Below are 26977 nucleotides of genomic sequence, written 5' to 3'. Positions count from 1 at the left end.
GTTTGACTTTAGCAAAGCATCTTCTATGCTATAGAAAGTTTTGTATTGTCGTTAGAAGTGTAATGATTTTGGTAAGAGAAAATCGTAATGTAATAAGAATGAGGAAGAGTAATTGGTTGAAATGAGTTCGGAAGTAAGTCTTTTCTTTTCTAAATTTGGGATTGAGGATTGAAAGCGAAGCATTAGATGTAATTGAAGTATTCTTTTCAGGTGAGAAAGAGTTTATGGATCCCGCAAATGTCTTTGTAATAAGACATGATCCCATCTGGTTCTGAAGTTTTATTCGGTGAAAATATAGGGGTTATTCCTTCCAAATCAATCAATGTGTAAATCAATCCCATCAGTTTTCGCAGAGTTCATAGAATCATGGAACGTCGTGACATAATTAACAAATAATTTTGGGATATCGAATTCCTTGGATGGAGATCTTTTATATTATATGACTTTCAGAAAATGAGTATCAACCCAAGAACTACCAACACTAATGATGAACTATACTTCTTGAATGTCTGGCGTTCTAGTCAGTCTGGTTATAAAACGTTTCTCGTGTTGTCTTTGATGTTCTATCTAAAATTCTATACAAAAGTATTTACAACTTCAAGTTGGCAAAAGAGGAAAGCAGTGTGCAGTCAATAATCTATATTGTCATACCGAATCAATGATGTAACCCTAACGTAAGACACATATAATACATCATTCCGAAATACATCCGCATAGAATACACATATGTAACTAACAAAATGCTAACTTCGGGTTTGCCGTGGGTCTGTTAAGATGGCTAAAATTGAATGTTTCTAGTGCTAGTGCTGCTGTTAGTTCTAGTTTTCGTTGTTATTCAGCGCTAGGTTGTTGTTTATTTCTATTGATTTTGGTTTTAGGTCTAGTTTTAGTTCAATGAAAAATGTATAACAATCTAACGCTGTATAACAACTAAAATTAGCATTAGAACTAGCACTACACCTAGAAGTAGAAACATTCGGGTTTAGCCGTTCGTCTTTTAAAACGGCTAAACTCGAATGTTTCTAGTTCAAGGTCAAGTGTTAAATGAATAGAAATATAACAACTGAATAACAACCAAATCTAGAACTAACACTAGATCTAGAACTAAAATCATTCGGGTTTAACTGTGCGTCAGAAGACTGATTGACTTTTGGCTATAACGGACACTACCTTCGCCGTATTAATCCGTTATATTAAGGATATACTGTAGTAGTGGAATAGATATCCGGCCTATCTGGTCATTTTTTAAAATTCGGCCGGATACCGGATAGTTACCAAAAAAAAATCTATTACTTAGTACTACACCATTCACAGGAATTAATAATATCTTTTTTAGGTGTTGGACACTGTAGATAATAATCAAGTTCAACCTCAATAGGACTTTTTTCATTGAATACAACTTTCTTTATATCAGGTTTGTCTTTAGCAACCTCATTGTTGCAGTTTCGTCTAGCTTCCTTCTCTTCGCTTGTAATTCATCATCACATTCATTACTAACAGAACTATCGCTGTTATCGCTTTCGATTATTAATTAAAGTATCCTCTTCTTAATGCAAAAAGCCGTTTTGAAAAATCGCTTTTAGTTTTTGAGAAATAAATTTTTGAAATAATCAACAATTCTTTCGAATTTTGCAATTTTCGCTGAGTAAGTTTTAAAAATCCGTATAAAATCCACTTCTTGGAATATGAGTATGAAAATTTTCCAAAGTGTTAATAAAAGTGTCCTCTTTCCAATGAACCAACACGTTTTGAAAAATAACTTTTAGTTTTTGAGAAAACAATATGTATATGAAGTTTTGATAAAACTTTCTATATTGCTATTTTCCTCGATAATTTTTAAAATTCGCTATAAAATTAATTTCTTGAAGGATCGTTGTGGAAATATTACCAATTATTAATTAAAGTATCCTCTTTTTAATGTAATAAGCGATTTTGAAAAATCGCTTTTAGTTTTTGAGAAATAAATTTTTGAAATAATCAATAATTCTTTCGAATTTTGCAATTTTCGCTGAGTAAGTTTTAAAAATCCGTATAAAATCCACTTCTTGGAATATGAGTATGAAAATTTCCCAAAGTGTTGATGAGAGTGTCCTCTTTCCAATGAACCAACCCGTTTTGAAAAATAACTTTTAATTTTTGAGAAAACAGTATTTGAAGTTTTGATAAAATTTTCGATGTTGCAATTTTCATTGATAATTTTATAAATTCGCTATAAAATTAATTTCTTGAAGGATCGTTGTGGAAATATTACCAATTATTAATTAAAGTATCCTCTTTTTAATGTAATAAGCCGTTTTGAAAAATCGTTTTTAGTTTTTGAGAAATAAATTTTTGAAATAAACAACAATTCTTTCGAATTTTGCAATTTTCGCTGATTAAGTTTTAAAAATCCGTATAAAATCCACTTCTTGGAATATGAGTATGAAAATTTCCCAAAGTGTTAATAAGAGTGTCCTCTTTCCAATGAACCAACACGTTTTGAAAAATAACTTTTAGTTTTTGAGAAAATAATATATGAAGTTTTGATAAAACTTTCGATATTGCAATTTTCCTAGATAATTTTTAAAATTCGCTATAAAATTAATTTCTTGAAGGATCCTTGTGGAAATATCACCAATTATTAATTAAAGTATCCTCTTTTTAAAGCAACAAGCCGTTTTGAAAAATCGCTTTTAGTTTTTGAAAAATAAATTTTTGAAATGTTCGACAATTTTTTCGAATTTTGCAATTACGCCGATAAAGTTTTAAAAATTTGTATAAAATCCATTTCTTGGAATATGAGTATGAAAACTTCTCAAAATGTTAATAAGAGTGTCCTCTTTCCAATGAACCAACCTGTTTTGAAAAATAACATTTAGTTTTCGAGAAAACAGTATTTGAAGTTTTGATAAAATTTTCGATGTTGCAAATCTCATCGATAATTTTCAAAATTCGCTATAAAATTAATTTCTTAAAGGATCCTTGTGGAAATATTACCAATTATTAATTAAAGTATTCTCTTTTTAATGTAATAAGCCGTTTTGAAAAATCACTTTTAGTTTTTGAGAAATAAATTTTTGAAATGTTCGACAATTTTTTCGAATTTTGCAATTTTCACCGATTAAGTTTTAAAAATTCGTATAAAATCCATTTCTTGGAATATTAGTATGAAAATTTCCCAAAGTGTTAATAACATTCTCCTCTTTCGAATGAACCAACACGTTTTGAAAAATAGCTTCTAGTTTTTGAGAAAGCAATATTTGAAGTTTTGATAAAATTTTCGATGTTGCTATTTTAATCGATAGCTTTCTTGAAAGATCCTTGTGAAAATATCACCAATTATTAATTAAAGTATCCTCTTTTTAGAGTTGCTTCGTATCTTATCAGCTTTCTTATTAATTTTATTTTACTTCAGAAATGTACCAGAAATTATAACTATAATGGCCGGATAGATATGCCGGATATCTACCGGTATTTTGAAAAATAAGTCACGTTTATTTTTTATGGGTTATAAATCTTGTATATGGGTGAACCAAAATCTCAAAAAAAAGGGAAAAAAAAGATTCGCATGCAAATATTCGTTATGCTAAGCTTGTTAGGAATATCTTGTAAAATATTGTAACGATTCCTATTTATAAGTTAACGATGATTTAATAACACACCGTCCAAAACGTAATACGTAGATGGAAACGCACCATTAGCAAGAATTATTTGAACAAACCGCAAATTAACAACTGTTATTCGACGTCGAATTTGAAATTTAAATTTTCCTATACACAAATAATTAAATTAGTTAGGACCGCCGATTAAACCGACCATGTTCAATCTAATTACCAACGGCCATTATCAAACTAAATGGCATTTAATAAATCTTGAATAAAAAAAATAACACAACCACTTTACTTAAATTGCTTAAATCATTTAATTACCCAGTTAAAACATTTTCCAATTTGAGTTAATTTTCATTCCAAAATTAGTCGACCTTAAATGGATGTAATCGGTGGTGTGTAAACCTTCATGTAGTATACATTGGGTGTGAGCAGAGGTTTCGGGTCGATGTCGAAATTAACACGTGCGAATTGACGCGTTCAAGCAGAAACGGAACAAGCTAATTTCGATTTTCAAAAATGTACCCAACCAAGTATATTTTTAAACCAACAATGCTAAAATCGATTTTTTTACGATTCGTTTTAGTGTTTTACTCACTTAAAATAATTAAACGCTTTTTTTTTAAATGCAAGTTTAAATTCTCGTTTACAAACTTCAAATAGGATACGATGAAAAGTAAACTTTGAGAATCTAGTTTCCCAACTAGGTTTTAATTAGTTATTTTTCGTCTTCGTTGACCTAATGAAGAATGTCTAATAGTTATTTTTTATTTCCCATCAAAATTTAGATCTACTTTTAAAATTTTCAACAAATATTCAACGATAAGCAAATACACAACGTAACTTTCAAGCGAAAAGATCTGTTGGCTTACGAATGTGATTCCACTTGGAATACTAGAATTTGTAAACAAGCGATTGCTCTGGGGAGCAATTTCATTTTAAATTTCAGTTGAAAACACACTGCACTTCTAAATATACTTAAAATAAACTCCTTGGAAAACATCCCCTCTATTATTTTTGTTTCACGTTTAAATAACACGATTTATAATCATAAAATTGTTTAGGAGTGAAGATTAGTGATTGAATACGAGCTAAAATCAACTTCCAAATATTGATTACCACTTCTGTTTCTCGGTGTTTTAAGTAATTACTTGCAAAGGGGTTGTACGCGAGGTCGCTTAAAGCTCTTTTTGAGTGGGATGAGTTAACGAGGAACGCCCTTCTACTTCCACATTTAGCTTCGGTGCTATGTGTGTGTATTTAGAAGGTGTGCCAGAAACGTCCGTTTCACGTGAAACTAAACGTTTCAAATGAAATTTTGCAACGTCCAAAGTCAACACCGACCGAAACGGTGGACGAGTGAAATTAACCGCTTCAAACCGAACAATTGGTTGCAGAACTGTTTGCGGGGCAGTTGTACCGCGGTAGTGTGCACAGTTTTAATGGAAATTTTAATTGCTCTGGTCGTTTTAAACTTTTCGATTTTGGGGTTGGAGAAAAAATTGGTTGAGTAAGGGATTTTCTTTGAAGCGAATTCTAATTTGGACGGGGCGGTGTAATAATTCAATTCTGTAGAGGCTGTTATCCGATTTTTGGAGTTATAGGATTTTTTGGGGTTGGGCAAGGAGGTGGAACTGGGCATCCAAGAGTATGGTGGGTGCGGTGGAAGTGTAAATCAGGCCCAACTTTAATTTCGGGAATGTTAACTGCAATTCGGACTGAAATATTACCCTCTAGGGAAGATTTACGTGTTGGGGAAACCTTTTTGGCAAAGGTTTAGAATGTAAACGACGAAGAATTTTTATGTTATAATTGAAAATAGTTAAATAGTTTTTTATAAAAATTATTAGAACAGCAAAATCTTGATATAACAATATTCAATAACAATACGTCAGTATATTTGAATATAAATGTTAGCGCCTATAGATAGAATCTATTCAATGTGTTCATAGATAAACCCGGGGTATTCCCCGAGTTGTCTATACGATGTATAAATCAAGGGCGGTAGTTCTACTTTTAATTGATATTCAGAGCTAGATTGTTGTATATTTTTATTGAACGAAAAGTAGAACTAACACGGTCATTAGAGCTAACACTATTCCTAGAACTAGAAACTAGTATAAAAATATACAACCGAGTTACTAGAACTAACACTAGAACGCTGAATAACAATTAAAACTAAAACGTCTAAGCCCACAATGTAGATAACCAAGTAAATTATGAATCATTAACAGTATCTTTCCATCTTAATGAATTAATTAAATAAGTAAAATCGGCTATACCGGTTTCGACTACTATTTTGTAGTCATCATCAGGAGAACATTGGCCACATCAATTTTACTTTGAATTTTCTAAATGGATTCATCCTCTTCATTATATTTAATTTTTTAATTTTCTTGTTGTTAATAATCGTTAAGAAACGTTTCTATTTTGTGGTTTTATTTCTTTTGTTTATGACTTATGTTCATAAAAGAAAAGAAAATTAAAAAATTAAATACAATAAAGAGGATGAATCCAGATTTAGAAAATTCGAAGTAAAATTGACGTGGCTAATGTTCTCCTGTAGATGACTATAAAATAGTAGTCGAAACCGGTAGAGCCGAAAAATAGAAATAAAAATTATCCATCTCAAAACATAGCTACTTTACTTATTTAATTAAATTATGAATGACATGTGTGTTATATTTAGACAATATAGAGAATGAACCAACCCGTTTTGAAAAATAGTTTTTAGTTTTTGAGAAAACAATATTTGAAGTTTTGATTCAATTTTCGATGTTGCAATTTTTATCGATAACTTGCAAAATTCGCTATAAAATTAATTTTTTGTGGAAATATCACCAATTATTAATTAAAGTATCCTCTTTTTAATGCAAAAAGCCGTTTTCAAAAATCACTTTTAGTTCTTGAGAAATAAATTTTTGAAATGATCGATAATTTTCTCGAATTTTACAATTTTCGCCGATTAAGTTTTAAAAATTCGTATAAAATCCATTTCTTGGAATATGACTTTGAAAATTTCTCAAAGTGTTATTAAGAGTGTCCTCTTTCCAATGAACCAACACGTTTTGAAATATAACTTTTAGTTTTTGAGAGAACAATATTTGAAGTTTTGATAAAATTTTCGATGTTGCAATTTTCATCGATAACTTGTAAAATTCGCTATAAAATTAATTTCTTGTGAAATCCTTGTGGAAATATCACCAATTATTAATTAAGGTATTCTTTTTTTAATGCAACAAGCCGTTTTCAAAAATCACTTTTAGTTCTTGAGAAAGAAATTTTTGAAATGATCGACAATTTTTTCGAATTTTGCAATTTTCGTCGATTAAGTTTTAAAAATTCGTATAAAATCCATTTCTTGGAATATGAGTTTGAAAATTTCCCAAAGTGTTAATAAAAGTGTCCTCTTTCCAATGAACTAACACGTTTTGAAACATAACTTTTAGTTTTTGAGAAAACAATATTTGAAGTTTTGATAAAATTTTCGATGTTGCAATTTTCATCGATAAATTTCAAAATTCGCTATAAAATTAATTTCTTGAAGGGTCCTTGTGGAACTATCACCAATTATTAATTAAAGTGTCCTCTTTTTAATGCAACAAGCCGTTTTCAAAAATCACTTTTTGTTCTTGAGAAAAAAATTGTTGAAATATGATCGAGAATTTTTTCGAATTTTGCAATTTTCGCTGATTAAGATTTCAAAATTCGTATAAAATCCATTTCTTGGAATATGAGTATGAAAATTTCCCAAAGTGTTAATAAAAGTGTCCTCTTTCCAATGAACAAACACGTTTTGAAAAATAACTTTTAGTTTTTGAAAAAACAATTTTTGAAGTTTTGATAAAATTGTCGATATTGCCAATTTCAACGATAATTTTCAAAAATCGCTATAAAATTAAATTCTTGAAGGATTCTTGTGGAAATATCACCAATTATTAATTAAACTATCCTCTTTTTAATGCAACAAGCGGTTTTGAAAAATCGCTTTTAGTTTTTGAGAAATAAATTTTTTAAATAATCAACAATTCTTTCGAATTTTGCAATTTTCGCTGAGTAAGTTTTAAAAATCCGTATAAAATCCACTTCTTGGAATATGAGTATGAAAACTTCCCAAAGTGTTAATGAGAGTGTCCTCTTTCCAATGAACCAACCCGTTTTGAAAAATAACTTTTAATTTTTGAGAAAACAATATTTGAAGTTTTGATAAAATTTTCGATGTTGCATATTTCATCGATAATTTTCAAAATTCGCTATAAAATTAATTTTTTGTGGGATCCTTGTGGAAACATCACCAATTATTAATTAAAGTATCCTCTTTTTAGTGCAACAAGCCGTTTTGAAAAATCACTTTTAGTTTTTGAGAAATACATTTTTGAAATAATGAATAATTCTTTCGAATTTTGCAATTTTCGTCGATTAAGTTTTAAAAATTCGTATAAAATCCATTTCAGGGAATATGAGTTTGAAAATTTCCCAAAGTGTTAATAAAAGTGTCCTCTTTCCAATGAACTAACACGTTTTGAAACATAACTTTTAGTTTTTGAGAAAACAATATTTGAAGTTTTGATAAAATTTTCGATGTTGCAATTTTCATCGATAAATTTCAAAATTCGCTATAAAATTAATTTCTTGAAGGGTCCTTGTGGAACTATCACCAATTATTAATTAAAGTATCCTCTTTTTAATGCAACAAGTCGTTTTCAAAAATCACTTTTAGTTCTTGAGAAAAAATTTTTTTAAATGATCGACAATTTTTCCTAATTTTGCAATTTTCGCCGATTAAGTTTTAAAAATTTGTATAAAATCCATTTCTGGGAATATGAGTTTGAAAATTTCCCAAAGTGTTAATAAAAGTGTCCTCTTTCCAATGAACCAACACGTTTTGAAAAATAACTTTTAGTTTTTGAGAAAACAATATTTAAAGTTTTGATAAAATTTTCGATGTTGCAATTTTCATCGATAACTTGCAAAATTCGCTATAAAATTAATTTCTTGTGGAAATATCACTATTTATTAATTAAGGTGTCCTCTTTTTAATGCAAAAACCGTTTTCAAAAATCAGTTTTAGTTTTTGAGAAATAAATTTTTGAAATGATCGACAATTTTTTCGAATTTTGCAATTTTCGCCGATTAAGTTTTAAAAATTCGTATAAAATCTATTTCTTAGAATATGAGTTTGAAAATTTAACAAAGTGTTAATAAAAGTGTCCTCTTTCCAATGAACCAACACGTTTTGAAAAATAACTTTTAGTTTCTGAGAAAACAATATTTGAAGTTTTGATCAAATTTTCGATGTTGCAATTTTCATCAATAAGTTGCAAAATTCGCTATAAAATTAGTTCCTTGAAGGATCCTTATGGAAATATCACCAATTATTAATTAAGGTATCCTCTTTTTAATGCAAAAAGCCGTTTTCAAAAATCAGTTTTAGTTCTTGAAAAAAATTTTCGAAATGATCGACAATTTTTTCGAATTTTGTGATTTTCGCCGATTAAGTTTTAAAAATTCGTATAAAATCCATTTCTTGGAATATGAGTTTGAAAATTTCCTAAAGTGTTAATAAAAGTGTCCTCTTTCCAATGAACCAACACGATTTGAAAAATAACTTTTAGTTTTTGAGAAAACAATATTTCAAGTTTTAATAAAATTTTCGATGTTGCAATTTTCATCGATAACTTGCAAAATTCGCTATGAAATTAATTTCTTGAAGGATCCTTGTGGAAATATCACCAATTATTAATTAAAGTATCCTTTTTTAATGCAACACGCCGTTTTGAAAAATCGCTTTTAGTTTTTGAGAAATAAATTTTTGAAATGATCGATAATTTTCTCGAATTTTGCAATTTTCGCCGATTAAATTTTAGAAATTCGTATAAAATCCATTTCTTGGAATATGAGTTTGAAAATTTCCCGAAGTGTTAATAAAAATGTCCTCTTTCCAGTGAACTAACACGTTTTAAAAAATAACTTTTAGTTTTTGAGAAGACAATATTTGAAGTTTTGATAAAATTTTCGATGTTGCAATTTTCATCGATAATTTTCAAAATTCGCTATATAATTCATTTCTTAAAGTATCCTTGTGGAACTATCACCAATTATTAATTAAAGTATCCTCTTTTTAATGCAACAAGCCGTTTTGAAAAATCGCCTTTAGTTTTTGAGAAAATTTTTTTCGCTTGGTTATTGTCTCTCCTTTCCATGTCTTTGGTATTCATTTCTTAAGTTCAAATGGTAATATCAATTCAGGCACTATAAATTTTGCCACTACCATAAATTTCACACAGTACTTCAACCATTTGAGGATGCAAGAAGGGCATGGATATATTCCTTGTGTAACATAGCGTCCTTAACCCATAAAGCAGAGGATTAGATAAATATGATTCAGCTGTATGGGTCAGCGTTGTGTGGTCTGCAACCTGAGCAGTTTTAGATACTAGAATGATTTTCCACTAATTCAGTTAGTCATTGTCTTGATTATTAAAACAGGTGTACCACTAGAAAGTGAGGTTGACTTGAATACATGATGTTATGTAGACTGCCATCATAGCCATCATTTCATATTCTTAACATATTGACAGCAAGTGAACGAATTAAAAACAAATATTCGAATAGAAAACAAAATGTTGAAGCAACAGAAGTAGAAGCAATCCGGTATTTAATATATCATAGTCAGGTTTACACAATATATGATGGAATTAATTCAAAATCTTTTAGTAACATTTGTGTATTAATTGTTTATGACTTAAAATAAGACAATGACAGTACCACCAGCGTATCCTAATGCACCAAGACTAAGAGGAGCAATTGGTGCACGTAATATAAAAATATGTTGTCCGTTATATCCTAAGTCTGTTACATCGACGCTTTGCTGTATACTTGCAAAAAAATTAGTTTCATGAAAAAACCATTGTCTTATTGTTCTCACCGAAAAATTAAAACTTCCTTTTTAAAAAAAACAAAGACATTTTTTCTGGAATACCGTTGAGACAAAGAGGTAGTACGTCATCTCTTCCTTTCTTTACAGATGAAGCTAGATTCCCGGTAAAATGGTACCGGAGGGACCTGAGGCTAGAACGAATATTATTCTTACAGCAAAACGTTCGCTGAAAAATTAATTTCTCCCGAGTGCCTCAAAGTGCCCTCTACTTCATGAAACGGTCGGAATCCTTCCAGAATGGTTTTAAGTGTAAGAGCACCTTTATATGTATACATTTAAGTTCTTAAAATGAAAAATGACCTTAATCTGTTCGTACCGTTTCGTTGAAAACAATAGAAAGGAAACGTTGGCATTAACACATCGACACGGTTCTAGAGATAGGGTTTATGACAGGAGCAGTTTCTAATAATCCCCTATTGACCCATACATATCCGGCCAAAAGAGTGGAAACAAAAGAATCGGAACAATATCGCATCGTTGCGGACCACCCTTACAGCGTCACGCGCTCTATCGATCCAGTCGAAGGGGAAACGCTCTTGCAAATATCTTTTGCGTTCTCTCCCCATTGCAGAGAGCCCCACAAAACGCGATTTTTCTACTAAGATAAAAACCCCAAACGAAAATTTCAACGAGTTGAAACCCTAAAGACCTTCGATTGTAAGAGAAGTTCGAAAACGTTTATCGCGGGATTACATAAAATGTAACTATCAGGGTCAATAGTTCCTTTTCGGGAGGGGTTGAAATGTTGTTACTCTTTGTGGCTATCTTCTAATTGATCTTGTCGGATTGCCGTTTAACTGGTGCTATAAAAGAGTGATGTATAACGAAAAACAAATCTTTGATTTTCGCTTTAACGATCTCGTTTAATCAATAAAATGTCATTTCGATCGAATCTGAGATAATCGCAGAAAAGGTTGTCATCACTTAGTGTCCATCTATTTTACAGGGACACCATTGAAAAGACTGTCGAGTTCGCGTCGTTAAAAACGAGTGCTCTCATTTGAAATACGAGATTACTTCGAATTCATAGACATTTCTAGTAGTTGCGATAAAAATATCACGCCAGAATCATTAAAAAAATCAATAAAAAAGAAAAATTCGTCTAAAATTAACTTTTTCCTCGGTAAAACGTACTCCTCGGTAATTTGTTAAAGTGAGTAATGAACGCGAAGACGAATTTGTAAAGTGTACGTTTCTCACAAATTAAATTTTAGACTTTTTCGTCACTTATTGTTAGATTTCCCAACAAAATTTTCAAACGCTATAAAAATTATTCAATTTTAGAGGAAAATTCTTTACGACTCTGGCGACTCCACCAAATTTTCTCTTATACATTTTACAACATTTTGGCAACTCACATTGGCTCGTAACTCGTTTCGATTCTTTCCCCAAATTTTATGAACACCTTAAGTCATATTATTGAACTCTTTTTAAAGTAAAATATTTAATTTAAAATCGATATCTAATAAAATCCATTATACATCTACTATTTTAAATTCAATTTTTCTTATTTGGGGAATCTTTTATGTAGAACGCAAGGCTTATTATAACGTAATTCTCCGGGTTGTGCAGCCCGCATTCGAGTACAATAGAATTACATTAACACGTTAGTTCATCCGCGGTTTTCGGTCGACGAAGTTATCCATTTTACGGTGGTCGAAATATAAAATTAACTGTCAGGCGAAAGCTGGTAAACAATGCAGAACCATTTTGTGATAACGGTTAATTAAAGTTCTATTAATCATTTCGATTAACACCAAGCTTAATTTCTATAAATTGTGATATTCGGAAAACGAAGATGTGTTACTTCTATTGATGTTTTATAAGTAAACGGAAGCCGGACGCGAATGTGTATTAAAGGAAATGTCTGGAAGGAAAACTACACCAATATCTTATCGGTAATCAATTGGTGCAGTAATACAATAAATTTGGATTATTACGATCCGGATCGTTGTTATCACCGGCAATTTCAGCAATCTAGTAAATTTCCTATCGTTGGCCATCGTCCATTTCAGGTTTTTTTTGTTGACCAAAGAAGAAATACTACCACAAAAGAATCTAGAATTTTTTATTATTTACGAGCGAGAGAAATTCAACCTTCTCATTCGTTTACGTAAAGATAAGATTTTTAATTGCTTTATTTATTCATCCATCAACATTTACTTCAATGCAGAATTATACAGAAACAGTTTAATTTCTTAACTTCGATATGATCTTGCTCCAATATGAAGATAAGCCCGAATTGAGGTTTTTTGGCAATTATTAAAAAGATTGTCTAAATGAGCAACATCTACGATTACTGCAAGACATATTACAGCAACTAACACATTGCCCCATTTGTCTCCAACTCTTACAGAGTAAAATCTAAAGAAGACACTATACACCAGGTAAGACCACCATTGAGAATAATCTTACTAAAATCTTGTGAGATATTGAAAAAAGCTGCCATAGAGTAACTTTTTGCTTCTGAGGATTCTCTCACGGTTGTACACTATCCTATCCGTATACCCATTTAATTGTTCGATGTTGTACTTTGAGCAAAATTGGTGGTCTCGAGTAAACTTGTTAAGATGTGGTTGAAGTTATCATCTACCTCAGCTTTACACTGCGTAAGGAAATATTCGAAGTTGTGCCTAACCTTATTACTTTATAAGGCAATTACTTCATTAAATCCCACGATGTCACATCTTCATAACCAATGTCAGTGTTGAATGAAGGATGTTTCTCCACAATTTTCATCCGCAAGAGTATGTTTTCTCATGTAATGGTTTTATTTTTTCTTGGAAGTCCAGAAGAAAGATATCTTTCAAACTAATATTTGAACTTGGTAAGATCCAAAGATTTACTTAACAATGATTATTGTTACTTTAAAAAGGTACAAGAAACAATCCAGGCTTTGGATACAATGACAGAAGAAATGAGATAGTATAAGAGTTTTTGGACAATTCGTTCAATATCTTTTAGATTCCAGAAGCGTATGTTGTGCCAAATGATGAGGAATTCTGTAAATTTATGGAATAAATGGATGGTTAGAGTTAGTGAATGTGGAATTGAAACCTATCACCAAAACTTACTTGGTCCATTGGGATACTTAAATGGTTTGTGATGGTGTGTTATAAAAACTTCTCAAGATAAGTTATAGTGGAGATTTTAATCGACAAAAATTGTATAAAATTCAGTGGGATATACAGAATGATATTGCAAGAATAGAACCTAAAAATAAACAATAGTACAGATTTTTGGTAGCCATCACAAATTGCTAAAAGAAATAGCTGGTTACAACACTTGGCTGAAAACATATTTTGAAACCAAAAGGCTTGGGATAAGAAAGGTTAATTTTGCATATCTTACAAAATAGCAGTGCATGAACTGGCTTAATGGTAAATATATTATGCAAAGTAAGAAAATAATTTATCACACTGTCCAAAAAAGTATACCATTACACGATTATTACTGCCTAAGAATTAAGTCCAACAGATTGAGTAAGATGTAGAAGTTGTTGTAATGTGCTCCTTAGACTTCTGCTTCTCAATTTAATAATGAGGATAAGCAACGAAGCATATTTCTATAGCTCTGGGGTGCTTAACAAACAAAATCTTCATTATTGAGCTGCTGGTAATTTTCAACCATATATTCAAAAGAAGAAAAGAACAACTTATTTTATTGGGCCATAATATCATAATTGCTTATTTGGATCAATAATATAGCCTAGCAGATTAATACTTTCATGAGAAACAATTTAATGGCCTCTTCATCTGACATGAACCTATACGACTTTCGTGTGGAGGTACCTCAAGGTAGAAGAATTTTAGAGATCGTTTAGACACGAACCTAAGAGGAGTGGAATGATTAGTCTATCAGTATCACATAAAAAGCTAGAACGTTGAGAGTAGGACACTGCAATTAATTTAAAGATACGAAAGAGAGGAAATAATGTTAATATTAAAATTGTCGATTATTTCAAAAATTTATTCCTCAAGAACTAAAAGTGATTTTTCAAAACGGCTTTTTGCATTAAAAAGAGGATACTTTAATTAATAATTGGCGATATTTCCACAAGGATCCTTCAAGAAATTAATTTTATAGCGAATTTTGAAAGTATCCATGAAAATTGCAAACATCGAAAATTTTTTCAAAACTTCAAATATTGTTTTCTCAAAAACTAAAAGTTATTTTCCAAAACGTGTTGGTTCATTGGAAAGAGGACACTTTTATTAACATTTTGGAAAATTTTCATACTCATATTCCAAGAAATCGATTTTATACGAATTTTTAAAACTTAATTGGGCGAAAATTGCAAAATTCGAAAAAATTTTCGATTATTTCAAAACTTTATTTCTCAAAAACTAAAAGCGATTTTTCAAAACGGCTTATTACATTAAAAAGAGGCTACTTTAATTAATAATTGGTAATATTTTCACAAGGATCCTTCAAGAAATTAATTTTATAGCGAATTTTGAAAATTATCGATGAAAATTGCAAACATCGAAAATTTTATCAAAACTTCAAATATTGTTTTCTCAAAAACTAAAAGTTATTTTTGAAAACGGGTTGGTTCATTGGAAAGAGGACACTTTTATTAACACTTTGAGATATTTTCATACTCATATTCCAAGAAATAGATTTTATACGAATTTTTAAATCTTAATTGGGCGAAAATGGCAAAATTCGAAAAAATTGTCGATCATTTCAAAAATTTTTTTCTCAAAAACTAAAAGCGATTTTTCAAAACGGCTTTGTGCATTAAAAAGAGTATACTTTAATTAATAATATGGTGATATTTCCACAAGGATCCTTCAAGAAATTAATTTTCTAGCGAATTTTGAAAATTATCATAAAAATTGCAAACATCGAAAATTTTATCAAAACTTCAAATATTGTTTTCTCAAAAACTAAAAGTTATTTTTCAAAACGGGTTGGTTCATTGGAAAGAGGACACTTTTATTAACACTTTGAGATATTTTCATACTCATATTCCAAGAAATGGATTTTATACGAATTTTTAAATCTTAATTGGGCGAAAATGGCAAAATTCGAAAAAATTGTCGATCATTTCAAAAATTTTTTTCTCAAAAACTAAAAGCGATTTTTCAAAACGGCTTGGTGCATTAAAAAGAGGATACTTTAATTAATAATTGGCGATATTTCCACAAGGATCCTTCAAGAAATTAATTTTATAGCGAATTTTGAAAATGAACGATGAAAATTGCAACATCGAAAATTTTATCAAAACTTCAAATATTGTTTTCTCAAAAACTAAAAGTTATTTTTCAAAACGGGTTGGTTCATTGGAAAGAGGACACTTTTATTAACACTTTGAGATATTTTCATACTCATATTCCAAGAAATGGATTTTATACGAATTTTTAAAACTTAATTGGGCGAAAATTGCAAAATTCGAATAAATTGTCGATCATTTCAAAAATTTATTTCTCAAAAACTAAAAGCGATTTTTCAAAACGGCTTGGTGCATTAAAAAGAGGATACTTTAATTAATAATTGGCGATATTTCCACAAGGATCCTTCAAGAAATTAATTTTATAGCGAATTTTGAAAATGAACGATGAAAATTGCAACATCGAAAATTTTATCAAAACTTCAAATATTGTTTTCTCAAAAACTAAAAGTTATTTTTCAAAACGGGTTGGTTCATTGGAAAGAGGACACTTTTATTAACACTTTGAGATATTTTCATACTCATATTCCAAGAAATGGATTTTATACGAATTTTTAAAACTTAATTGGGCGAAAATTGCAAAATTCGAATAAATTGTCGATCATTTCAAAAATTTATTTCTCAAAAACTAAAAGCGATTTTTCAAAACGAGTTTTTGCTCTAAAAAGAGGATACGTTAATTAATAATTGGTGATATTTCCACATGGATCCTTCAGGAAATTAATTTTATAGCGAATTTTGAAAGTTATTAAAGGTATTTTGATTATATATTAGTATAGAGGACCTATATTGTTATTAACATTATTTAGCAAAATAGGATTTATCAACATAGATTCTCATCGAGTATCTAATCTTCTGATTCTCCTCCTCTATACGAAAAACAAGAGGTCATCAATCAAATTTTGAAATGCTCAGAGTTAAATCGTTATATTGCTTGAGGAATGAAATATTATTTTCTTGGCAAGATCATTATGTAGTATAACTACATCATTTATGGTATTATTATGAAAATGACTCAGACTAAAAGTAGATGGAGTTGTTACAAATGCTTGGATTAGCCATAAACTTTACAAGAACACTTTTTAATTAAAGAAAGTAGAATTAAAAGAAATAAAAAAGTTTTTTTTTAAGTTATATTTAGTAACTTCCCTATTCGTTTTCTAAATATTGATTCCATGAATTTTAATATTAAAGTAAATGCAATAAATTTTCTCGACGTCGGTAAGGTAATTTTATTTATTGAAAACATCGCAAAGTTATTTTTAAATTTTATCCAACGAAAGACAACAAGTACACTTTTAAACTGCCACTGTTCATGCAACGAACACTCCTGTTAAAACCGGGAAAGCAATGAAATTTCTTCGAGTTCGAGAATAAAGCAGGATATCGGAAAACCATAAAGAAACATTTCCTAATTATCATTAAGCAAAACCTGCTAACTCATCAATTCTTATTTGAAAATGGGTTTTTCGTTGGCCAATTTACATCCAACAGTTTATGTCATACTTGAATATGAACATTTTAGTAACGAAGATTTACTGCACTCAGTGGTTCTCTACAAATTAGTTTCCAACGAAACCATCCGAGCAGAAAGGGGGCCAGTTGAATTGCGACCACCGGTGGGTCGTGTTGGATTTCTAATTAATCTTCGTCCAGTTACCTGAGTAAGCGAAATCCTGAGATATTTATGGAATATGTAAATTAAGATGAGAAATAGGTGTATAAATAGCTTTTATCTCCGCAGGAATCAAAATAAAAAACAATACAAACTTTGAAGTTTTATTTGAAACAAACGGAAATAGGTTTCCAATTTTCATTTTTATTAGTTAGAATTTAACCTTGCTGTTCAATGCTTGGCACGCATATTTCCAAATTTTTTTTTGATTATTTGGCACTGGATATCGGCGTAGATGATTTTATCTGACTTAAAATAAAACGTCGTTTTATTCTTAGAACTGTCTTGGATAATATTAGATTGTCTCACGACACGAGATAAGCGCCAGTTTTCATGTAGTAGCTACTTTTTTATTTGAAAGAGACGAGTTAAATTTAGCCCGGTTTATTTGAAATAAATAAAGAATACGGTTGTGGTTAAAAAAACTTTTTAGCATGTAAGTTAAAGTATTTATTTTTCGCTTTTACTTTAACCGCACTAAAACGTAATTGTCCTCTATCTTTTATGACTGGTTCAAAACTAAAACTGCCGTTTATTTACGATCACACGACTTAAGTGGACATTTTGTGTTTTAAAATCTAAAACCTAACCATTTTATTACTAAAAAGACTTTAATAACCCGCTGAAAAATCTGAAAATACATTATGGTTTTTCATGTGTCAGCTTTCACCAGATTAATTTTCGATCTCCACCGAAGCTCGTAATACCGCTCTTAAATTTAATACCGCGGCCAAATAATAGTTTTCGGCGGTGCGAGGCGAAAAGGGGAGCTTTTCCGGGGGTGGTTTGAGGGATCGTAGATCAAAGCTCCTCTCGTGGGGATACTGCGGTACCTCGGCTCGTTGAGGAAGAAGGAGAAGGAGATCCGGAAGTGATGAAAGAGCGTGCGCACTCTTCCAAATCTACGAAACGTCGCGGATTTTTGGAGGATGAGATCACGAAATGTCTCGAAAACTCTTTATATGCTTGTAAAAATTAGATTACTTCACAAAACTTTTCACCTTCATTTAAAGCTTATTAAAATAACTAAATTCTACGCGAAAAAAAAAATGATGAGTTCAAAAAAATTGTTGGTATTAAAAAAGCAAAATATGCCGTCTGAAAACTTTGAAGTAGTATTGGTTCGAAAACTCGTCGCAAAAAAAAAGCTCTCACATCCATTCAATTTTGCCCGGAATTCAACGTTGAAAACAGAAAGAGTTATGCTTCTGTAGCTTCATAACACGAAATCGAAAATTTCCGGTTCAAAATTCAAAATCGACTTGACGTTCAACACGTTTTGTAAAATTTAAATAGGAAACAAAGCTTCCGTTTTATCAAGTAATTAAAGCTTGAGAAAGTGAATGACGATTGGGGTGCATGCGATACGAAAACGTTTCAATGCTCGTTATTACACTTAATTTTACACGATATACAATCTCCTTTATAACCTTTCCTTGTATTTTTCAATGTAAATTTCTATTTAAAATAAATACTCCTGTAACAAATTATAGTATACATTTATCTTTACAATTTGTCCCAAATTATGGTATACAAAACTTTGAAAACTGCTTTATTGTATTTGTAAAATTAGTAGAATATGGAATATGTCCAACTGACCCATCCATATTCACCGATGTCGATTTTCTCCCAGCAGACACAACTGACATCGGACTTGATAGGCCTTCAGGTGAAGAGGTGCTCATATCTGAAGCTGAACAATTGAAATTGCCTTCGCCTAGCACAGGCGTTAAAAAAGACATGCCTATCAGGTTGGATGATAAAGCTGGCGAGGTTTCAGTCAACTCTAATGATGAGGCTAATTCTGCCACTCCTGGTTGCTCTTGGATGACAACAGATAACAGGGCCTCTTCATTTCATATTTCACCTACTATTCTAATGCCTATCCCAAAAGTTAAAGAAGGCCCGAAAAATACGAATCGGAAGAGGGGAAAGACCGCGGTCTTAACAGATTCCCCATACAAAAAGGAGTTAGAAGCTGCTATTCAGAAAAAAGAGGAAAAGAATTTTGCCAAAGAAGGAAAAGATTATTTAAGAAAGAGAACAATAATAAAATAAACGGAAAAAATAAAAATGGAAAAAAGAAGAAGCTGAAGAGAGAAACCAAAACTAACGAAAGTGATTCTAAAAGTTGTTCTGACTGTGAATGTTTATATTGCGGTAAATTGTATTCAAAGTCAATTGAAGGTTGGGCCGCTTGTTCCATGTGCAAAAAATGGGAACACAATTCCTGTGCGGCAATAGATAGCGAAGATGATGAAGATCTAGTGTGTGCATTTTGTGAATAGACTGACCTGAAATCCATGAAAACTGTAGTTAATCCTTTAGAGTCACTTAAAACTTCAAAATCAATATTATTTTTTATGCATTTTTACTAGTTTTATGTTTTTGTAATTATTTTACAAATAACTTCTTTCAAATACATTCTGCCCCATGCCCGGGGCAGAACGGGGTAAATGACATAATGTTCTGTTTTTGAAAAAAAAGTATTGTTCTTTTATTTTCTTACAATATTGTTGTATTTTTGTGATTATTACATTACAATGTATTCATAGAAAATTTTGCATATGTTTTAATTAATCCTTTTGTAGTTTAAAACATATTTTTAAGTTGGTACCCCATTCTGCCCCGAGTTCCGATAATTTATGATAATTTTACACAATTCAGCTGTTTCAATGGCAGTTTGGTTGCACATAATAGAAACAGGTAAACGCCCTCCTTAGCATTGAAGAATTCGGTGGCTGTGATTTGAATTTAACCATCCTTCTCTTGATCCTTCGACCAGCAATTCTGCATCGCTTTCATAAGAATGCGGTTTTGCCTAATCTTGTTGAACATAAATTGTCTTGGCTTTATGGGAACTTGGATCTAATGGCTGGTAAAACGTTATGGATAATCATCTTTTTACATTCTGCTGCGTTAATAGACTCGATGTTTTTAATCACTATTGTTCCTCTTGTCCGGCTCTTGCTGTTTCTTTTTGCAGGTTCTTTATAAACAAAAGGCCAGAGTTCTATTTTGCCGTTGAAATACTGTTTTCTGGCACAGTCATAGCGTGGTCTGGCCACAGCAGCCATAAACATAACTTTAGTTATAAACCGTTTGCTTTTACAGTGCCTTTCTGGTTCTGCTTCGTCCAGCGTGATGTAGAATGACTTTTTAACTTGCGATAAGTACAAACAGAACTCTAGTTTCGTTCTTTTGTTACAGTCCGTTAGTAGTTAGGTTAGTATATCATAATATAGGACAGAGGGAGTATCATTTTATTATAGGTACTTAAAACTTCAATATAACGGACTTGGTTAGAATGGACTTCGAATATAACTGACAAACAATAAAATAGCAATGCATCGTCTGAAGATGTACTCTCTATCAACTAACTGCTCTATCAAAATGCGAAATACCGGTGCATTTGGAATCAGATTTTATGTTTGTAGGAGTTGCTGCACGATCCATACAGCAGATTACTGGGAGATCATAAATTGTTAGCATTTGACCTGGATGGGATAAAATCCAAGAATCTGCACCCTGATTAAAAAAAAAGCTTTAAATGGTCCAAATACTGTGCGATCCAGGGACTGTAATTTATTTAAAATATGTGGCGGTAAAGTTGCGATCATTATACCATTGGCCTTACTGTAATCAAGTGCTTCAACTCTTCTACTGTAAAAAATAACGCAAAGATGCATGATATAACAGACAATGGCAATGTTACTGTCATTTTTAGGATGGGGGCTGCTATGTGACCTGGGTATGACATGGATCTGTATGTTGATTCTGAGCTTGGTGTTTTGTTGGTGAGTGTCGTCATTTGTCTGTTATTGTTTCTTGTCTGAATTCTTCTAATTAATTTAGAGATATAATCTGGGGGGAAGTCATTATTGTGTGCTATTGTTCTAATGATCATTAATTCTTTTTCTCTGTTTATAATGTTAAGAGGAGTCATAGATCTGTATATACAGGGTGTCACACAAAAAACGCCCCAAGCTGTAACTCTGTCATTTACAATCCGATTTTCATGAGTGAGGTAACAAATGAAATGGTTTGATGAATACTATGATTCATGCTACAAATAAATTTTTTCCAAGACCATCTTCAATTTTAAACGATTATTAACTTTTGTTTTTCAAATTGCTCCATATATTTTTCTTCACGTCATTGGATAGAGATTGTTTTTCTGAATCCATTGATATACAATACATCCATTTTGAAAGTAATTTTAGCAAAGAAAAGACATCTGTATATACAGGTTATCACACAAGAACGCCGCAAGCTGTAACTTTGTCATTTACTTTCTGATTTTCATGAACGAGGTATCAAATGAAATGGTTTGATGAATACTATGATTCATGCTACAAATAAACTTTTTCCAGCGCTATCTTTAATTTCAAGCGATTATCAACTTTTGATTGTCAAACTGCTCGGTATGTTTTTCTACACGTTATTGTATAGAGATTTTTTTTCTGAACCCAATGATGTACAATACATTAACATTAATTGTAATTTTAGCAGAGAAAAACAATTAAAACATTTTCCGAACATTGTCTTAGTCACTTCTGTAATACTGTGTGCCATGGAAGAAAGAACGCGCAAAACTGATAACAGTCATTAAATATTATTTCAATGCCCGAAGCAGTTGTAAATGATACTTATAAATTGTTTTTTTATTTTTTTCCCATGGCACACTACAGTATAACGCAAGTAACTTTAAGAGAATGTTTGGAAACTATTTTAATGTTTCTCTATAGGTACTACAATTACAATTAATATTCATGTATTGTACATCAATGGATTCAGAAAAGGAATCTCTATCCAATAGCGTGAAGAAAACATACCGAGCAATTTGAAAATGAAAAGTTGGTAATCGCTTGAAATTCAAGATGGCGTTGGAAAAAGTTTATTTGTAGCATGAATCATAATGAATACTATGATTAGCATGAATCATAGTATTCATCAAACCTTTTCATTTGATATTTCGCTCATGAAAATCGGAATTTAAATGATAGAGTTACAGCTTGTGGCATTCTTGTGTGACAACCTGTATATACAGGTGTCTTTTTTCTGCTAAAACTACATTTAAAATGGATGTATTATACATCAATGGATTCAGAAACAAGAACAATCTCTATCCAATGACGTGAAGAAAAATATACGCAGCAATTTGAAAAACAAAAGTTAGTAATTACTTGAAATTGAAGATGGCGTTGTAAAAAGTTTATTTGTAGCATGAATCATAGTATTTATAAAACCATTTCATTTGATACCTGGGTGATGAAAATCGGAATGTAAATAACAGAGTTACAGGTTGGGGCGTTTTTTGTGTGACACCTTGTATATGCATGAAATGCTGCATTTTTATGGGAGTGATGGTGAAAAGAAGTGTATGGGATTACCGTATCAGTTTGTGGTTGTTGCAGTTGCAGTTTAAGGTCGAGGTACGGTAAAGCGTTGTTCTGTTCCAGTTCCATTGTGAAGTGAATGTTGGGTTGAAGGTCATTAAGGAGTGAATGCAAATCCGTGATAGTGTTGTGTGTGATGGTTCTTCAAATGACTAGGACATCATCCACGTATCTTTTCCAACAGATGATATTTTTGGTTATGTCACTTCTTGTGCGGAGTAGATTGCTTTCGAGTTTGTCGAGAAAGAAATCCGTCAGGAGTCCACTCAAAGGGGAACCCATGGGATGGCTGTCTAAATATCTATATAATTTATTGTCGAAAAAACAGGTGTTTTGGGCTAGGCAAACAAGTCTAGTTTATTCTTAAAGTAATCACATCGATGGTGTTTTTCCAAAAGGGCGAACGCGCCATTTTGATGTTTTGAGAAAATGATGAAAAACTGTTTGGTACGTTCTTGTAAGAGCAAACTAGTAAGTAATGCATTTAGGACTTCAAGTATTCATTAAATGTAATGAAAATCACTAAAAATTACATAAAACTACAAACAGTTCTTTGTTTATCATTATCAAGTGCTAAATTTAATATTCGTTTAGTTCTATTCGACATATTTAAGCTTATTTGGTAGTAACCACTAACTTCGCTAAAATAACGCTACTTAAAATAAAATGAAATAAGTGAGGTTATAATTCTAATACAAAAACAATACACGTTCGCCCTTTTGCCATTTAGGAGTACTGAATATTCGTCCTTTTGGATAAACGTCTACAGCACGTTCGCCCAGAGTAAATTTAGTTTTTTTTGCTACTAATTCCTTATTGTGATCCTAATATGTTCGGCCTTTTGCCAAAATGACCGTAGAATTCGTATATATAATCTGGTACATAAAAGTCAAAATTGCAAATTTGGCGCGTTCGCCCTTTTGGAAAAATACCATCGACATGTAATGGTTAGAGTCTCTGATACCGGGATATTTGTATACAGATTGGTGACGTCAAACGAAACCAATTCAAATCTGTCAGGAATGTGCAGATTTAGTGGTTCCTCGATCAGTTGTTGTCTATTTCTTATGGTATGCATCGGTTTGAAATCTAGGTTAGTCAGAATAAATCTGTTAATATTTTTTTCCAATTTATGGGTATTTGAGCCTATGGCAGAAATTATTGGTCGTATAGGGTTGTTGGGCTTATGTAATTTTATGAGGGAATATAGAGTAGGATTTTTTGGGCTCATTGGTAGTATATTAGAGATTTTAATGTTATATTTATCTAAGAATGATCTGGAGTCTTTGAGGGCCTTTTTAGTTTTTGTATGTAAGGTATAGGGTTGGTTTTTATTTCTTGTGCTGTTCTCAGTCCTTTGTAGGAGAAGTCGATGATTTTTCTCTCGATCTTTCTCTTGCAGGTTGTATCTTGCTGCCGCTTCCAGTTCTATGCTCAGGTGATTCAGTCTGGGGTGGTTCGATAGTGCATATTTGTGTCTCTTGTTTAGAAAATTTTGTTCGTTAGTTGTAAAGGTTATATTGGTCAGGTTTGTTATTAGGGTGAAAAGTAAATGATGTTTGTTGTTGAGTTAATTGTAGTTTTTCTTCTTTATTTCTCTTTCCAGCCATGAGTTTGTCAATTTTCCTTTGTTTTCTTCTCCAATTATCCAAAAGGATACCATTTTTTTGTGTTCCTTAGCCTGTTCTATAACTTCTTGTAGTTCAGAGTAATGTAATCTATTAGTTAATAATCTTTCCTACTGCTTCTGCCCCTCTGTATAACTCTTGTGCCGCCTTGATAAAATAAGTATGGATTATGATTTCTTGATGCATTACAAATATTTTCTATTCCTAACCTCTTTCTCCATCAGTTTTAGTAGTTCTAGGTTAAATGTTAGTTTTAGTGCCAGTGTTAACTCTCGTTTTATTCTAATTATCATTTTTACTTTAAATTTGAAACGTAATGAAAAAGAAAACATTTTCTCATTTAACATAAAAAACTAAAATCTGGTTTGTATAAACGAGTTTGAAGTTGTAAAAGAATATACGACGCCCTGAGAACATAAAGTGTTTATATTGTGCCCTCGAGACTCCCGGAGTTCGACCATATTTACGATTTTTAACACAGAAAGAAACCGTTTCTACTATTTAAATGTCTTCTCATAACGAAACGAGTTGAAAAATTTATGTATTTTTGATGACTGCATGAATTTAGATAACGATCGGGTGGTATCAATCATTTCTTGACTCAATATTATGCAAATGAGAGCAAATTTAGAACAAGGTGTTTACCACAAAAACTTTTTAGAATAAAAAATTTTCAAAAAATAGGATCTGTTTTATTTGATTCTATTTTTATGGGACTTTCTCGAATCTATTTCAATATCCTCACCTAATTTTAAAGTCGAAAGGGAGAAGACGAACAGCTATTAATCTCGCCGCTTCGACAGTAAAAAGATATCGAGGGGGTTTGATGTGTAGGGGTAGAAACGAAAAGTTCAAAGCTGTCGTGGATTTCGTGGAAATCTCCGCTTTGTCGTTGAAACTTAAAAGAAAATAAACCCATCCCATGCAACGTCGTTGATATATCGACACAAAACTTAACTTGGCAACACTAACTATTTAGAAGATAAACAGTCTCTCTTGTATCTTTATTTATTTATACCAAAAACAATTCGTTTGTCTTACGATAAAGAGGAAAACGTGTAAAACCCCGGTTTATACGTATTCCTAAGTTTATTTCTACAAAAGCAATTTTCGCCGTACCAAGCTCGTTTTATGTTTCTAAAGCTCACCGTGCTTTTAATAAAGTTGTAAAGAACTACAATATGCTTTTTTTTTCAGGCTCTTTTATCCTTTCATCTTCAACGCACCAAAACTTCTACTCAATCTATTTTAGAAGACCACGCATCGAATACAAGTTAAAACACTTTAAAACAGTTAAATTTAAAGTTTCAATTTAAAAAAGAAGAAAATAAATTATAGAAATTAGTCGCCTGATTTTAATAAGGCGAAAGTTAAAATCAAATAAGGCGGAATGCACGCAAATGTGCATGGAGCTGATAGGAACGAGTGGCGACTTCCTCCGGATGAAACGCTTCAGGTCGCCGACCCAAAAGCGAAGAAGGCCGAGGTAGGTGAGGAAGAGGTCAGTACTCCAATCTTTTTCAAGCAGCAAGGACCTTTTTAATGGGAATGCTGTAATTTAACGTTGATTGCCACCTAATAAAACTGTTCTTTTTCTGACGCCTTAAAGAATTTTTGAAAAAAATTAGATGTTGAGGCGTTTCTAGTTATGACTACGATTGGTTTTGGGTTTAATCTTTCAAATCAAAACCAATCAATAAAAAAATCACTGATATCATTACCAATTTTTTTTTCTCCATCAGTGATTTTTTTTCTGTCATCATATTCTTAGTGCATCTGGATATGTGGTATGTATTCTTACTTGAGGTAGAGATTGGAATGGATACTGACTGACCTAATAGTTTTAGATCAATTAGAAGGTTTTTAAAGTTTGTAGTTTTAAGAATCACTTATTTATAGGCTTATTTATCAATTTATTAAAGAATAAATTTTGTGTTCAATTAAGAATACCTCTAGATTGATTGGATTATCCATTCACAGGAATTAGTATCTCTTTTAGGTGTTGGACACTGCAGATAATAATCAAGTTCAACCTCAATAGGACTTTTTTCATTGATTATTAATTAAAGTATCCTCTTTTTAATATAACAAAAGATTACGTTTAGCATATTTGAAGTTTTGATCAAATTTTCGATGTTGCAATTTTCATCGATAATTTTCAAAATTCGCTATAAAATTAATTTCTTGAAGGATCCTTGTGGAAATATCATCATATTGTTAATTAAAGTATCCTCTTTTTAATGCAACAAGCTGTTTTGAAAAATCGCTTTTAGTTTTTGAAAAATAAATTTTTGAAAAGATCGACAATTTTTTCGAATTTTGCAATTTTCGCCGATTAAGTTTTAAAAATTCGTATAAAATCCATTTCTTGGAACATGAGTATGAAAATTTCCCAAAGTGTTAATAAAAGTGTCCTCTTTCCAATGAACCAACACGTTTTGAAAAATAACTTTTCGTTTTTGAGAAAACAATATTTGAAGTTTTGATAAAATTTTCGATGTTGCAATTTTTATCGATAATTTTCAAAATTCGCTATAAAATTAATTTCTTGAAGGATCCTTGTGAAAATATC

The 26977-nt window shown here is 31.2% G+C and overlaps 1 protein-coding gene across 1 annotated transcript in view; it reads left to right on the top strand.

Annotated features, from left to right (window-relative positions):
* LOC111424318 (dipeptidyl peptidase 4) overlaps positions 1–26977 on the top strand; it is a 76893-nt gene that overhangs the window by 14367 nt on the left and 35549 nt on the right. Inside the window, exon 2 of the mRNA XM_023057816.2 lies at positions 25603–25906. Within this exon, the coding sequence (XP_022913584.1) occupies positions 25796–25906 (111 nt within the window). The 5' untranslated portion in view covers positions 25603–25795. The remainder of the gene's footprint in view (positions 1–25602; positions 25907–26977) is intronic.

The sequence above is a fragment of the Onthophagus taurus genome, chromosome 6 (assembly GCF_036711975.1).
Source record: "Onthophagus taurus isolate NC chromosome 6, IU_Otau_3.0, whole genome shotgun sequence".
Taxonomy (NCBI): Eukaryota; Metazoa; Arthropoda; class Insecta; order Coleoptera; family Scarabaeidae; genus Onthophagus; species Onthophagus taurus.
The sequence above is the reverse complement of the archived record's forward strand: the minus strand, read 5'-3'. Positions and strand labels throughout refer to the sequence as shown.